At 40.2% G+C, this 16,466-nt stretch overlaps 2 protein-coding genes across 6 annotated transcripts in view; one reads left to right on the top strand and one right to left on the bottom strand.

Moving 5' to 3' along the window:
- The first annotated feature begins 6,361 nt into the window (after positions 1-6,361).
- LOC111572094 (2-epi-5-epi-valiolone synthase-like) lies at positions 6,362-14,868 on the top strand. Its single transcript, XM_023275614.3, has 5 exons — positions 6,362-6,627; positions 8,150-8,780; positions 10,245-10,484; positions 10,667-10,919; positions 11,003-14,868. The coding sequence occupies exons 1-5, from the start codon at positions 6,452-6,454 to the stop codon at positions 11,089-11,091; spliced, it is 1,389 nt and encodes a 462-aa protein (XP_023131382.2). The 5' UTR covers positions 6,362-6,451; the 3' UTR covers positions 11,092-14,868.
- Positions 11,311-16,466, bottom strand: part of LOC111572087 (melanocyte inducing transcription factor) — a 40,710-nt gene continuing 35,554 nt past the window's right edge. For all 5 annotated transcript variants that reach the window (XM_023275601.3, XM_023275598.3, XM_023275600.3 and 2 more), the window contains exon 10: positions 11,311-16,097. In XM_023275601.3, the coding sequence (XP_023131369.1) occupies positions 15,702-16,097 (396 nt within the window). In that variant the 3' untranslated portion in view covers positions 11,311-15,701. The remainder of the gene's footprint in view (positions 16,098-16,466) is intronic.

The raw sequence follows: 16,466 nt of genomic DNA, 5'->3' as shown, positions 1-16,466 counted from the left end.
AGCAAGCAAGTTTATTGATATAGAACCTTATCATAGATGGAATTTGAAGGGCACACAAATTGTGTAGAATCATTAAAATTGACTTAAACTTGAAATGACAATAGATAACAAATTATAACATGAAAAAATTAAAACAGTGTCTCTGCTCGTTTTTACTGACGTTTCATTTATTGACGGCATTGCAGGTAAGTTATCATTCAGTCAACATTAAGTCTCCAGTAAACCAATATTATACAACCTGACAACATTCACCTGCTTGACACGGCGTTTGAGCACGGTCGAAAATTGTTTGGCTTCATTCTCCAAACTGCACACCTGCATTCATTCATTCATCAGCCATTATATATGCAGTCCACTCCCTACGGTGGACAACCCTGTGGCTCCTAAAGCCACACCCACACAGTCATACCGACACTAACAACAATCAAAACAAAGAAATCATATTGTGGCTCCAACACACTGGCCCCTAATTGAGAATGCAGGAGGCATGAACAATTCAACATAAATTACATTCATAATGGAGCCAATAATTTCATATATACAGTCTTGTATGGATTAAACTGTTTTGGCTGCAACTTCGTGGAGCAGGCAAAGCTTGGATACTGGCCTGTCCAGTGTGCTAGTCTTGACTCCTCTTGAGACTTTGTCTGCAGGATTTTGGGTGGTATGAACATACCTCCATTGGAAAACATCTGTTGTCCTTCTGATGATTGAAATCCTGTTTGCCACAAAAGGTGTGGAATCTCTTGTCTGTAAATTGTGGCCTACGATTGTATTTTTCAATGATTTCACAAACAGAGGCTCTCCATTTTTCTCTTAGCTTGTATGGAAGCCTTGAGATCAATGTTTTCATGTTTGCTGGCATATTTAGCTCTCCCATGTATTGTACATGTTCCATGGCGTTGCAACATTCACGTAGAAACAGAGCATAAGCTTGAAGAGATTTTAAATCCTCCACCTTCACTGGTGGCCAGCTGAGCACCTTTTCCATGTAGGCTGCAGTGATCTTGTATTCATCACCAAAATGTTTTTCCAACAGATTATTTGCCATTTCATAACCTCTGTCAGGTGGCATGTGTTGACAGCTACGTACCAAGTCTCTGGGCTGACCCCTGGTGTATTTATCGAGGAAGTACAATCACCTCTGTTGCTCCAGTTACGCTCTACACAATGTACAAATGCTCAGACAAAAGTTCTATACTGGAGAGGATCCCCGTCAAAATATGGAATCTCTCTAGGTGGCAGCAGATGAGAAGTTTGTTGCTCCACTAACATGCCGTTATTTCATTTTGTCTTTGTAATAAGTTGCATACAGTTGCTGTTTCATCATTGTTTTGAATAAAAATATTGGTTGGATTGGTTGACTGCTCAGGAGGGTCCACAGGAAGTTTGCTCAAGGGTTTTCTGTATTGTACTTTCAATTTATTGTGCTGTTCTGTATCCCAATATACATGCTGTTGGTATTGTTGTTCTTGCCAAGGTGGTTGTTGAATGGATGGTTGCTGAAGGGGTGGTTGCTGAAGGGGTGGTTGCTGAAGGGGTGGTTGCCATGGCGTCGATTGCTGATGCAAAAATGGTTGTTGTGATTCAGGTGGTTGTGATAGGGATGGCTGGTAATCCTTGGCATGAGGATGGAGTGTGCCTGAAGGTTCCTTTGGCCTTGTTCCTGTTCTATAATATGAGTCCATTCCATCTGAGTGTGTGGTTGATGGAGCTTGGTGACTGGGGGGTTTTAGTACTGCTACCTTAGCCTCAGCAGCAGCCAGCTGTGTGTCAAGTTCCAGCATTTCCACTTCTTTCTTCCTGTTCCTCCAGTGCACGCCTCTCCCTTAAGGCTGCAGCACGTATAGCAAGTGCAGCTCTCTCTGCCTCCACCTGGAGGCGTGCTGATGAGGCTGAGGATCTGCTAGATGGCGCTGGATGACGATTTTGTATGACTTTTCCCAGTAGACCTTTTACTGCCCACATTAGAAATGCTGTCATGGGGATTAATTTCATATTCCACGTCCTCCTCATTCACAGTTTCCACAGGTTCCCGGCCATCTGCACATTTCATCCATTTTTCCATGTCATCAATAAATTTATCAATACTGAGCATTTTTGCTTGAAACCATACTCCGTGTTTGTCCTTTTTCTCCGGAGGTAATAACGGTAAAAGAGACTCGTGTGCCTTTCTAGCTTCCTTGCATACATGCAAATATTTCTGAAAAAAGCATCGCACCTCTGTTTCACATCCTCTGTCTTCCATTAACTCGCGCACTACTTTTTGCAAGTTACTTGCCTTATTTGGTTTGGATGCTCGAACCTTTTGTAGTGTGATCAACTTTTCCATTAAGGCCTTTGGGGTTAGTTTGATTGTGCGTTTTTTAACGACTTGTGTTTCCTTTTCACCGTTATTTGTCGTTTGCGTGGACTGCGTTTCAGCCGTGGCTTCACTTTGTACGTTTTCAGACTCCATCGTCACAAAATACCCTCAAATTAAATATAATAAACAACGCCTTTCATTGGATCAGTTACACCAGACTTTTTTTGTTTCAAGTTTGAATCACAAATACCTTCGCCCATATAACACACACCTCAGTTCACAAATAGAACACGTCACAATTTCAGTTCGAGTTCAGTTCGTTACCAATGCATTGGATTTGTCTCTTTCCTTTTATTTCAGGAAAACGGCCCTGTGTGTGCACACAATTGTTTATAGTTAATTATGGCCATGTATTGTGTTGGTAGCGCAACATACCTGTTGTCCATACGCTGTATGTGCCGCTTGTCTGAAGTAAACAGCAGGCCGAGCAGCGTCGTCCTCACATCCCGCTACACAACGCGGCTCCGGATTGCTCCGATCCAGCGATGTCTTCAGCGATCAGCAGTTGTTCAATAGGACAACAAATCCAGCGATGTCCTCAGCGATCGGCAATTGTTCAATAGGACAATAAATCCAGCGATGTCCTCAGCGATCGGCAGTTGTTCAATAGGACAATAAATCCAGCGATGTCCTCAGCGATCGGCAATTGTTCAATAGGACAATAAATCCAGCGATGTCCTCAGCGATCGGCAGTTGTTCAATAGGACAATAAATCCAGCGATGTCCTCAGCGATCGGCAGTTGTTCAATAGGACAATAAATCCAGCGATGTCCTCAGCGATCGGCAATTGTTCAATAGGACAATAAATCCAGCGATGTCCTCAGCGATCGGCAATTGTTCAATAGGACAATAAATCCAGCGATGTCCTCAGCGATCGGCAGTTGTTCAATAGGACAATAAATCCAGCGATGTCCTCAGCGATCGGCAGTTTCAGGAGACTGAAACGTCCAACGTTGATCCTCTTCCTGGCTTTCAACTTAATAGTTCATGTTCTCATCAATAAGCCAGTTTTCGACTTTTGTAGTGACTTTACTTGTAGTCACTGAGGTGGCAGTTAGTGTCCTTTAGTCTGACGCGTGCGGCTTCAAATTAAAACAGTGTCTCTGTTCGTTTTTACTGATGTTTCATTTATTGATAGCATTGCAGGTAAGTTATCATTCAGTCAACATTAAGTCTCCAATAAACCAATATTATACAACCTGACAACATTCACCTGCTTGACACGGCGTTTGAGCACGGTCGAAAATTGTTTGGCTTCATTCTCCAAACTGCACACCTGTATTCATTCATTCATTAGCCAGTATATATGCAGTCCACTCCCTACGGTGGACAACCCCGTGGCTCCTAAAGCCACACCCACACAGTCATACCGACACTATCAACAATCAAAACAAAGAAATCCTATTGTGGCTCCAACAGATCAAATCTAAAAGTGCCGACAGGCTTAGCATAAAAACCAGCAGTTTAGACCAGACTATAAACTATAACTAATTAATTAAAACCAATGGAGAAAAAACATGTCTAAAAGAGTCATTCGGTGTAAAAACACACTGGATCCCAGGAATAACACACCAGTCTGGGGTCATACAGGAGATGAAGAACTTAAAAGCACCTTAATTAACTCCGAACCGCTGAAGCGTTTTGTTGTCATCGATAAAACTGTCAGTCATCACTATGGTTCCCAGGTTACTAAGTACTTTGAAGTCATTCACAGCCATCGGAGGTGGGGTTTGTCTGGACGTGGTGGGCCACACATAGGCTGCTGCTCATGTGGGATAATAGAAAAAGAACTGGCTGACACTAGAATAATGTTACTGTGGGGGTAATTTTGTTGCTGCTTTTTGATCTGAGACTTTCCTGTGCACACTCCTGTGAGAAGAAGATCCTGTTTGCACGCAAATTAATATTTATGTGTCCACACATATTTGCAATACATTCATGTGTCGTCTTCACTTTGACCTCTGCAAAATGTCAGCTTGGTGGTGCAGTGGTTAGCGCTGTCGCCTCACAGGAAGAGAGTTCTGGGTTCGAATCCACTGGCCTTCGATAAATTAGCAGCCTGTCCAGGGTAAATAAATGTGCCTGCCACGACACTAATTAGCAGATAGAAGATGTCGACTCCTTCAAAGCCTCCTTTGATTTGACTGAATGATCAGTGCTGTACTGAGCTTGAGAAACTAGAGGTTCATGTGTCTGATGGTAGGTTGTTCACTTTATGACTGATTAGGCTGAAAACTTTTTGGATTAACATATGCTCAGTCATAGCTAGAACTGAAGAAATAAAACACAGCTCACCTGGTATCAAACTTGTGTGAGGTGATGGAGCTGAGAAGATATCCACAGTCATAATTTGTGCAAAAATCTTGTAAATCTAGTCACATGAACCATCTTTTTGATTTCACGCCCAAACTACTGGGGGATTTCTCATGATGCACTGAGCACCTCTCATCGACTCTCTCTTTCCCTCTTTGCCAATTATTTGCATTGCAGCCATTGCATATCAGTAAATTTGTGTCTTCTTTCCCCTGTAGTTTGCTTTGTCCTCTCTCTAAATTTCTCTGGATCTGCAGCTACACATTTCTGATCTGACCTCAGCAACCCAAGTGTTTATGCCAAGTGTTTGCTTCAAAGGAATTCAAAGGAAATTTCACATTTGTTGGGTTTCTCTGTATGTAGATCCTCACCATACTATGAAAAGTGCTTTCAGATGACATGTGTTAATTGACGCCTCATTAATAAAATAGAAAATGAAACTGAATTGAATAGAAGTTAGATTGTGAGAGTGAGTGATGTGCTACATGTCTAATATTTGAGGAAGAGTATATTTTTACACAGTATATGTACATTCCTCTGAACCTGCTCAACTCAGGAAACAAGGCACAAACAAATGCTTGCAAATCAATAACCTCTCCTCGCTGAAGTGTTTTCGAGGAGTATTCTCCATTATACACTTCATGTCTCGCCTGCCTCACATACTGAATGTTAATGGGGCTCAGAATAATTGAAACTGTCTCATAGAAAATTTGAGAGAGTCTAGTAGAGGCAGGACTGGGTGTTGAAGCAGCGCTGAATAACAAACAGTGATGTCTGTGCTTTGAAAATCTTTCCTCTATATCATTTTTTCTCAAAGGAAACATGTCTGATTCAGTGACGAGCAGTCCGTCTACTGCAACAGATAAAGGCCAAGTTGGTCAGTCGAGATGAGCAGACTGAGTATCTCTGAGTGAGCACCAGAAAAAAACAGGCACGGTTTCCACTTTCAATGATCCGTTGGTTGACAATAAATGGATTACATGCACCTTCTCTTTGTGTTTTGACAAGTTCAAGAACATCTGCAGTCATTTTCCTCTCTGATGATTCATCCCTGTCTGATACTGGAGGTATTATTTAACACTAAGATGGAGCAGTTGATGCGATTATGCAGATAAATATTAACATTATAGTTCACAGTCGGTGCTGATTTGTGCTTAAAGATACACTTAATCAATCTATCAGAGGGTGTAATTTCACAGTTCACACTTTCTTTGATCTTTTCTTGTTATATTCCACTTTGTTGCCTCCACCAGATGGCTGTGCAGCACTTCTGCTTGCATCTCTGCATTGTTATTTCCTTGGGTTAGCAGTCCTGCTACCAGTTCCGTGTGACAGTCACTGTTTTCCCTCATTTAAATACATGGCGGCATCCAGTGAAAGGCTAGTGAGCTGTAACGGCTGCAGTGTCTGCCAGGACACAGGAGATCTGCTACAGCTGGCCATACAGATATCAAAGGTGGGCAATTGATCAAAAACACCCCCTTTTGCGTTTTACTTCCGACCTGCAAACATGAAGAGTTTACTGAACAAAATCATCCAATTGCAAAAGCTTTTTTTTTTGTTCTGCTGCACATTGGCATGTTTGTAACACTTTTCCGGAATTTCCAAGAGTTTCACGTGGAATTTCCCTATATAGGCCTATAGCATGTGTGTTTCAGCTGCTAGAGTAACCAAATGCCACCATGCAGTCCCGTCCAGCAGGCAGGAGTACAAGGCGGGGATGTCTATGTATGTCGAGCCCATGACCACATCTTGCACACCGCTTCATAAATCATGACAGAGTCGGCTTCAGACATTTGGTCCAGCTGGGACTCTGGGAGCATGATTTCAAAAAACAACTCTAGCTGTTCACAACAAACTAGGTTCAATCTGGTCCAAGTGAAGGGAGCCTGGAATCGACAACCAGAGCAGAGCCAAACAGCAGAGGGAAAGCTGTCAGATGCTAAAATGTGAGTATAGAATGGAAAAAGGTTGATGTTTATTTTGATGCACTGAACGATTCTTTAATCTTTTTAATTTATTGTGTGGTTTTCTTTTTGTGGTGTGTAGTATTACAGTAGACCACCTGCAAGCAGTAGTGTTCATGTGGCGAATATTTTTAATTTGGTGGTTCCCATTCATAAATAAAATAGTGTATACAGCACACCAAGTCATGCAATCTTAGTAGGAATAATCAGTTTTACTTAAAATATGTTTTCATTTATGTTATGTTTACATCCGTTGCTCAGAGTGTATGTTTACTATGTACATTCCTTGCCTATATGTTCATTCGTGTGTTCCACGGACAGAGAGAGGTGAAATACCTTTCTATTTTTGGCAGCAGAGGCTCCTGTGAAACATTTACTGTACAGCAGCAGTGGAGGAAGTATTCAGGTCATCTGACTCAAGGCCCTGAAAACATACATGAGTGACCAGTTTAATGAGTTCTGGTACTTTCTTCTTCTCTCTGCTCTTCTAAAAGGACTGAACTTTCATTAAAATGAAGTTATGCCTCATCTGTACACATCTGCGTTGTTTTGTAGCTAACAGTGGAATCTGATCAGACCACACACTGGTGTTTATGAAGCAGATTGGTTCAGTGTTAAACTATAAATGAACACAAACTGTTCACTGAAAGCCATACCTAAGATTTGAAGTCAAGTTTTCAGGGACTTTAAGTAAAAGCAGTAAAATCACAATATATTATAAATTAAAGTTCTGCAGTGGAAGTTTTACTCAAGTAAAAGCATACAATCTGTTGCAAAAAAAGTACTTTAAGGTGCATGGTGGAAAAATTGCATTTACTTCCAGTCTTACTCACAAAACACATATTGTATATTTGTAGAGGTCTGTCAAAAGCATTGGCTGCAAGAGCTCCCTCATAAAACATTTGCTAAACTAATATTTAAAAATATTTTTGATTCTGCATTCTGTCCATATTTACCAGTTTATAATATTCTTTGTCACTGCATTTGGTTGTTCAGTGCTGCATATTTTTGTACATTATTGCCACTTGTAGATCAGTGTAATAATGATTAAAGCAGCATTTTAATGGAGCTAAGTCAAAAACTTTACAGTCTACCTTTTCATTATCAAAAATAAAAGCCTTCCCTTGCAGAATGGCAATTGTCAGTGTTATATTATTATAATATTTGATCAAATTATCATATTTAAACAGAATTTTAATGTATTTGTCCTTGATGAAGCTTTATGTACTGCTGAATTGTTTAATCTGCAAAAAATCATTCATCTGATCATAACTTTTGTATGGAAAGTGTTAATTAGAAAAGTAACTTTTGCTGTCAATTAAAATAAGATGAGTTAAAAGAACATTATGTCCCCATATTAAGAAAAGAAGAAATATAAAATGGAAATACATCAAATGTGCAGTGCGTTACAAGCAGTGTGTGATCCAGCAAATGTTCCATGTTCAGCTGGGTCTAATATATTTATTGTTTTCTTTTTCGTTGCTTTAATGTGGTTCATCTTCAGCTATGAGAACAAGTCAGAACACGGAGTTTCCTGGACAGTGTTCAGCCCCATCACGTTCACCTACAGAGTCATTCAGTGCAAAAACATACTGGATCCCAGCGACGACACTCTGCTCTGGGGTCACGTAGGAGACGACGAACTTAAAGGAACCTTAATTAACTCCAAGCCAGTGAAGCGTTTTGTTGTCATTGATGAAACTGTCAATCAGCTCTATGGCTCCTGGGTTACTCAGTACTTTGAGGCCAGACAAGTTGTACACAAGATTCTCCCGCTGCCCACCACCGAAGAGAACAAGAGTCTGGAGTTAGTGACCAAGATCCTGCAGGAGGTTCACCAGTTTGGTATCGACAGACGCTCTGAGCCGATCATAGCCATCGGAGGTGGGGTTTGTCTGGATGTAGTGGGTCTGGCGGCATCTCTCTACCGCCGAAGGACTCCTTACATTCGAGTGCCGACCACTGTGTTGTCCTACATTGATGCCAGTGTTGGGGCAAAAACAGGCGTCAACTTCGCAGGTGGGAAAAACAAGTTGGGGAGTTACATCCCACCGGTGGCCACGTTCTTAGACTGCTCCTTCTTCCAAACCCTCCCACCACGTCAGATCTCTAATGGGATGGCAGAGATGTTAAAGGTGCTCGTCTCTGCATGACCATTAATAAAGAGAAGGATTTCCTTGATGGTCCTGCATGTGGGAGCCCATTAACACCTACATCAGCGTGTACAGTTTGCCAAGCTGCCAACCAATTCTGGATAAATACTGTCAGGCTGGTTTCCCAATTTTTAGCCAGACTTTGGGCACATGCTGAGATAATAGAAAATGAACTTGCTGACACTAGAGTACTGTGGGAGATAATTTTGTTAGTGCTCTTTGATTGTGCACACAAGAAAACAACTTGAGAGAACAAGATCCTGTTTGCACACAAAATAATATTTGTGTGTCCACAAGCTATTATCATATCCACACAGAAAAGTATCTTTCCAGATTTCAGGGGCTCCTGGCTCTTCGAGAAAGAGAAAAAGTCTCTTACAAGTTTGTTAAAAACAAATATAATGTACAGGGAAAGTTAAGGCAACCAAGTGTTTATTTAACTCTATGCCAAACAAACCTCTTGCAGCTGATTTTCATTTTGCACTGAAATGGCCCCTTTTTTGGCAGTGAATCCTAAATACAGCTAATTGAATTTATTTTGTGTTTGAGGGTGTTTCCTCACTAACATTGCAATCTGTCTTTGTCTTACTGTCAAGACATCTGCAGTGAATTTTAACATGTCAGTAGTTGCATGTTCTGACAAAGACCCTTATTTGCTCAACTGAGTTAACCTTCTTGTGATACACCTTTCTAAAGAGCTGCTTAGGCTGCTGCACCTTACATCATTTAATTCTCTTTAAAACCTGAAAACTACGGATGCAAATTGAAACCCAACAGACAAAAGCCCTTTCATGGTTTCTTCAAACTTCCGTCTATTTATGCATGTTGTGTTGCACCCACAAAAACTTAAAGACCCCCTTCCCTCAAAAATGCACCTTGCATATTCACTCAAAGGATTCTGCACAGAATGACATGATATGTGTAGTTCACTGAGGTCGAAAAGTTTTTCTCTGCTCACCTCAGATCTCAGTTAAAGGCCTGGAGGTGCCAACAGGATTTTGAAACATCACAACTTGTTTACAAGGCTGTTGTGTTTCAATATGCTCCTGACATAGTGTGATGTTGAAGCTCAAAACCTCTCGGATGATGCATGCACATACACAAACAAGTCATTTTCAGTGAAATAGGAGCCACGTTAATCCAGGAGTTTCTTTGTTTTGAAATGTTCAGAAAATGTTTGAAAGCATCAACATGTGCAGATCCCAAACTTCTGTTTTTATTTTTTGCAAAGCATTTTTTGGATATTATACACAACATATTATTTAAGTCATAGTATTTTTCTGTGTATAAAACAATTCTGGAGGGGATCTTTAAAATGTTCTTGCATACAGTATGTCCATCCAGTGCATGTGATTGTTACTCATTAGATTTTGCACTATATAATACAGTATATATATACATGTTTTCTCTAACTGACCGTTGTTATTCTGCCGACTGTCACTTCAGATGGCCCTTATGAAGCACAGAGGTCTGTTTGAGCTGCTGGAGGCTGACGGCAGGAGGCTGCTGAGCACTAAGATGCAGTCCTGTGACACCAGCAGCAGCTCTGAACATGAACACAGCGCTACGGTATCCATCCGTATCGCTATAGAAACCATGCTGGAGGAACTGGCTCCTAACCTGTGGGAGGATGATCTGGACAGACTGGTGGATTTCGGTCACCTCATCAGCCCTGAGCTAGAAATGGTGAAGAAGTATATCCTATGTATTTATTGTTTAGAGATAAAAGATCATAGCAAGTCATGATCAGTTTTTGTTTGTAAGGATGGATTAGCCTCATTGAAACACAAAACGTTAAAGGTTATCACTTTGTTGAGGAATTTTTTGTAAATTAAAATACGTAACATTTCCTTCTGTTCTGACTACAGAGAGTGTTGCCAGCGTTGCTCCACGGGGAGGCGGTGAACATCGACATGTCCTTCATGGTGTATGTGTCCCACCAAAAGGGGCTTCTGACAGCAGATGAGAAGAACCGTATCATCCGGTGCATGCTGGGTCTGGATCTGCCTGTGTGGCATCAGGACTGTACTCTGGCTCTGGTGCAGAAATCTCTCAGGGAGCGTCTGAAACATTCTGCCGGCTCTGTGAGGATGCCTCTCCCTACAGGACTGGGACGTGCAGGTACAATAATAGACTGTAAAACATGTCTGCCAACAGTCTTTTGACATTTGAAAATGTTGACTAACACGTTTCTGATTTTATAGAAATCTTCCATGACATGATTGAAGATAATATCCTTTGCCAAGCTTATGCAAAATGGACTGATGAGCTTTCTTCTTCTGGGAACAAGTGAAAAATCTGAATAATAATATGTGTCACTGAATTTGAAGAACTTATTTTGTATTTATTTAGAAAAGTAGTAAATTAAAATGTCCAAATATTTGTTTAACTACATCCATAGTGTCATAAACCTTTAGTATGCTGCCTATAAATGTACGTTTATATCTAACTGGAAATTTGAATCTCAAGACAATTTATATTGTGAGGGAATAAAACACAAGCTCCACCAGCATTCAAATAAAACTTTTAATATTTCTCACAAGATACTTTCCACATTGAGTACCGATGAGTTCGAGTCCACTACTCTGAAACCAGTGGGTACAGTAACTATTGCTACATTCATCTCTTATAAACTGTAACAATAAGAACAGTGGCAACATCAGCAGACAACATTATTTGTATGAACCACAGGAATGAGAATTAGCAGACGAGGTCTAATCTGAGCTAACATGGTTCTTCATTAGTGGTTTACCCATAATGTGCCATAATAATTTACAACTCTAAAAGTCACCATAAGAAATCAGTAAAAGCGGTGGCTTCATTATAAGTGCTACCACCACCTGTAATGCTAATATGCATTCGAACCAGTCACATTTCAGGGTTATTTGATTTATCTGTGGATCTGGGGTCAGTCCTGTGCATGTTGCACTGTTAAGGCTTCATCCCTGTTATGGTTACACATCAAGGGAAAATCTGCAGTCCATTGACACTGTACTTCAATGACAAAAAAATATTAACTCAGAGTTCTCTTACCAGCTTTTGCAGGGAATTTCAACTGCATCTCATGGTCTTGATGAGCATGTGGGGTCTGTTCAGTGGATAAGAACACCGAGATGCAGGTGAAATACTTCCATGAAAAGTGAGAATTAAATTGAGTTCTGTTTTTTTATTTCTTTGTTTTATATTTCACTTATAGCCTGATTGCCATCATGCTCTACATATTGCTTGTATGTAGGGAGGAGAAACACCTCTATTAAAGATGCATCAGCAAAGCAGTTGAAACATTTGTATTTCTATCTGTATATAAATTTATTGTGTCTTATTTTTGGCACACATTTTGGCAGTTATAACTGTGAACTACATTCATACTAGTCTCAGAAGGATTCAAAATATTCAAGCTGACTTTGGAAACATTGACTTCAGTGCACAATTTATAAAATGCACAGCTACAACATGTGGACTTCCAAAGTGTTCAATACTAAATGAATGGACAAGACATTATCATAAATAATCACATGAATAAACTAGTAAAATATATTAAGATTACAGCCATGTACTAGTGCAGAGTGGTTCGCTGTGCTAAACGCAGGACGCTAAAATGAACACAATAACAATTCTTAGAAACTGCTGCAACAGTCATAGTATGCTAACGTGCTGATTAGCACTAAACAGGACAGTGCAATTAAAGTTGATGGAATTGTCATTAGCTTTGCAGGTATTTGGTCATAGTCTACAGTACTGAACACACTAGCACGATGACTATCATGATTATAGTGCCTGATGAAAAGCTAAGAGATTGCCAAAGAAATTACTAGGGATGTCCTGATCAAGTTTTCCCTGCTCCTGATCCGAGTCATTTAATATTTAGTATCTGCCCATAATGAGTCCTAATCCATTTTCCTATATATTATACATTTCAAGCACATTCATGTCATTTGTATCATTCTAGTGTATATGCTGGACATCTGTATAGCTCTGCAATGCATTAAGAAAACAATTTAGCCAGTTAGCATTAGCTGTAGTACCTGGCTGCAATGCCAGGTTGAGTCTCTTACTGTTTAACCCTGTGGTGAGCAGAGGGCATTGTGGGAGTTTAGCAAGCAATGGGAGGGATGACAGAGACATTCTGACATGTGTAGCAGGAGGTGTAAGCAAAAGATTGGGCTTAGAAAAGTGTTGATAACAATACGGATCTGCCGTGACCCTTGAGATCGGCTTCTGACAGCCTTGGTAATTATGGTTCATCTTCAGGGGAACATGAATTACTGCCCCACAGCAATTAATCCAGTCGCTATCAAGTTAAAACATTTCACATTAGGCCGAAAATCTGCTGGTGGGGCAAGATAAAGAGCCACAGGAAAGCAAAAGTCTTTAGGATTCATCCTCTGGGCATCTGTTTAGAATTTCAAGGCAAGAAAGTTCTTGAGATATCTAAACGACATAGCCATCTCAAGGAGCACATTAAAACTCAGCATACTGCTACTAATTATGGATTGTCCATAATGACACTTTCCATGATCACAGCATTTCGGCCCACCAGATGAACACACCAGACTTATGCTCCTTACAGAGAATCTGCTCTATCGCTGCAGAAAATAGTTGTTTGCCTCAGACTTTGACTGGTGCTGTCATTGCTCTAGCTAACAGGAGTTTGCTGGCTAGGCATTGTGGCTGCATGGAAGGATGGCCAGTCAGTGGGGAAAATGCCACTGTGGAATAAAAACAGATGAAAATGGGCAGAAACAAGGTAGCGAAGTGGAAATTAAATAAAACAGTTATGAAAATATGTAACACAATAATTATTACTTATCAAAATATTTCTGGATTTGTTGGTTATTCGTATGTTTTATTCTACTTTACTCTTTGTTTCAGATTACTGATAATGACTGATTTAATATTGAACACTTTGGGGATCCACAATAACAAACCCTTTCTTGTGGTTCTTGAGTCTGAGACACTTATAGCGTTATCTCACTCTGACTAAAGGTCCCTCCCTGCTGCTCTCTCAGGGACCTCGGCACTCTTCAGTTCATCTATGAAGCACCAGACACCACTATAAACATCAACAAAATGTTGCACTACTCCTCTCACGTCACCAGGGTAACAGAAACCACTTTAAGGCACTTAAATGAAAAGAGAATCACTTCAACACCGTCTCAGACTAATTCATAAAGAGATCACATTTTCAAGACATGATGCTGCTGCTTTACAGGCACAACTTCAACCATTGCATAGTTTGACAGAATGGAGGCGGTGCCGTAACAGGGCTTTCAGTGTATGGCAGGTAGTCATTAACCAAGGCATATTTACGCAACGTGCTACAACTAACTTCTAAACAAACTGCTGAAATATACAACCACAAAGAATCTACAGTCTCATACAATATTCTGTATGCTTCTGACGAGCCAAATACAATAGTTAGTTTATGCTTAGATAAAAAAAAAAGAAGGCGAAGAAACCACATTTCAATTTACAGAGGTCATTCCAGTGTTTTGACAATGTCATGCATTTCATACAAAATCCCAAAGCAGTCTCCTTATAGTCCTTGGCAATATAAATGTTCACATAATGGAAAAAAAATCCTGAATGTGAAATGAAGTGGTATAAAAAAAACAATAATTTAGGAAATCGATGGACTGTTATAAAATCTGAGATCAACACGCCTGTATTACTACAGTAAACTATGTGCTGAAAGAGTCGCAGTTTGACCAGTTTTCTGTCTGATCACTATAAGAATACAATAAAATTGAATTGATTCACCTTCCTCAGATTAAACAAAGATTTAGAGAATTATATCATTATATTCTATCAAGTAAGATTCTTTTAGAACCTTCTACAGCCTTTTCATGATTTTGAGATTCTATTACTTTTCATTTAATTCTGTTTTTAATTTAAATATTTCTGTGGTTTTGGCAGTGAGGAATGTTCTGGTCGTATATCTGGTACACACTGCTGGATCAAACAGCATCATATGTTAAAGGATGGGCTGGAAAACTCGACCTTTCTGTCATGCTATTGGATTGTTTCTCATTATGACACTGAATAAAAGGCTTAAATTAATCATTATCAATGATGAGTTTGTTCATTTTTTAAAGGAGACATTTTTAGCTTTTAGATTTTTTTGATGTGCTTTAATTCATCATCATTAATTCATCATCTTAGGCTTTTTATAAATGCCTCGTCATAAATAAGATTTTGAGGGGAATGTGTAAATAAAGTCCTGTTTAAAGAGGAACATAAATAAGATCAAATCTACAAATGATTAATATTTGTCAAGCAAAGAAATTTCAACTGGAAGACTGACAAAGACTCAGCTAACAGCCAAAACATGTGCATAGCAATACAACAACAATGTATACGCATCTTAATAAGGCATTGGCACATTCAAGTTCAATCTAAGACACAAAGAGTGTAAAGCACTATAGTAATAAATAGATCTTGTTTTCTTCTATTATTGCTAGTGATTTAAAAAGCAGTGTTCATCTCACCACAAAATATCTACATTTCTGACCATGATTTATAATTTCCCTAGATTCTTTGGAATCAATACAAAAACGCGTAATCTAGCCTCTATCCAAAGATAAATGCATTTTTTTAAAATATAAAAACTTGTATTTTTGTAACTCATTGTCATCAAAGTAGTGATTAAAGCAGACACTTTAAAATCAAGTCCTTGAAATCAAGGTTGAGAGCTTCGAATGACACAAACAAAAGAAAAAAATTAACATGAATGGAAAAGATTCAATACATGTAAACACAGGTGGGGGAAAAAGAGGAAACAAATACACAAATGACCACGAACGGAAGGGGGGGGGGAGCCTCTCCAGCAGCTGAGAGAGTGTTAGCCGCTGACAGGGTGGAGCAGGTGGAAGATGCAGACGACGTTTCCTCCAGCAGGGGGTGCTAACAGCCCGGCTCGTTCTCATCCATGCTTACGCTGCTCTTGCGACTGCTGTCCTTTGAGGCGTCCGGGGAGACGGACGAGAGCAAAGGGTCCCCCCCTCTCACCGGTGATAAGGTGTCTTCCATGAGGATGTCGTTGAGTTTGGAGCCCGGCTTGCTGTGGACGCTGTAGTGGCCTTCGGGGTAGTTGGAGTGGCCCTCGCTCAGCTCCAGGGTGCCGGGTGGTTCAGGAGTGCAGGCGGGGTGGTGTTGGTGATGGGGATGGAGTGTGTACAGGTCCTGGTGACAGTCCTCCAGAGCCGGCTCCTGCTTGATGGTCCGGGGCCCGAGTTCGGCAGAGCAGAGCGCTGAGGATGCGATGGCCAGACCGTGAGCCCGAGCCTGCATCTCTAATTCCTGACACACACAAACATTTGGACCTTTTACTGCCATAATGTCTTTTAATCAAATTAATCTCATGTGAGGGTGGTCGATCATGAACTGCTTTTCACCTTTAACAGCCACAAACTACTGATCAAAGGTTTCCCCTGAGAACCCGGTTAGCAGAACTGTTAATTGCAGGTGAATTTTGTTTGAAATTGCCTTCTGATTGATGCATTTGAATGACTTTTCACCTTTGTAAAATCTCAGAAGCTTTACTTTTTCCTCATGATGTGCTGCTCAGATTAATTATTACAAGGCAAACCCACAAACTGCTCAATCATTTAATGTCTGTTGACTGGAATCACACTGATCCTTTGCCTTGTGATCAATTTGTTACAAGAT

The sequence above is a fragment of the Amphiprion ocellaris genome, chromosome 8, assembly GCF_022539595.1.
Source record: "Amphiprion ocellaris isolate individual 3 ecotype Okinawa chromosome 8, ASM2253959v1, whole genome shotgun sequence".
NCBI lineage: Eukaryota > Metazoa > Chordata > Actinopteri > Pomacentridae > Amphiprion > Amphiprion ocellaris.
The sequence above is the reverse complement of the archived record's forward strand: the minus strand, read 5'-3'. Positions and strand labels throughout refer to the sequence as shown.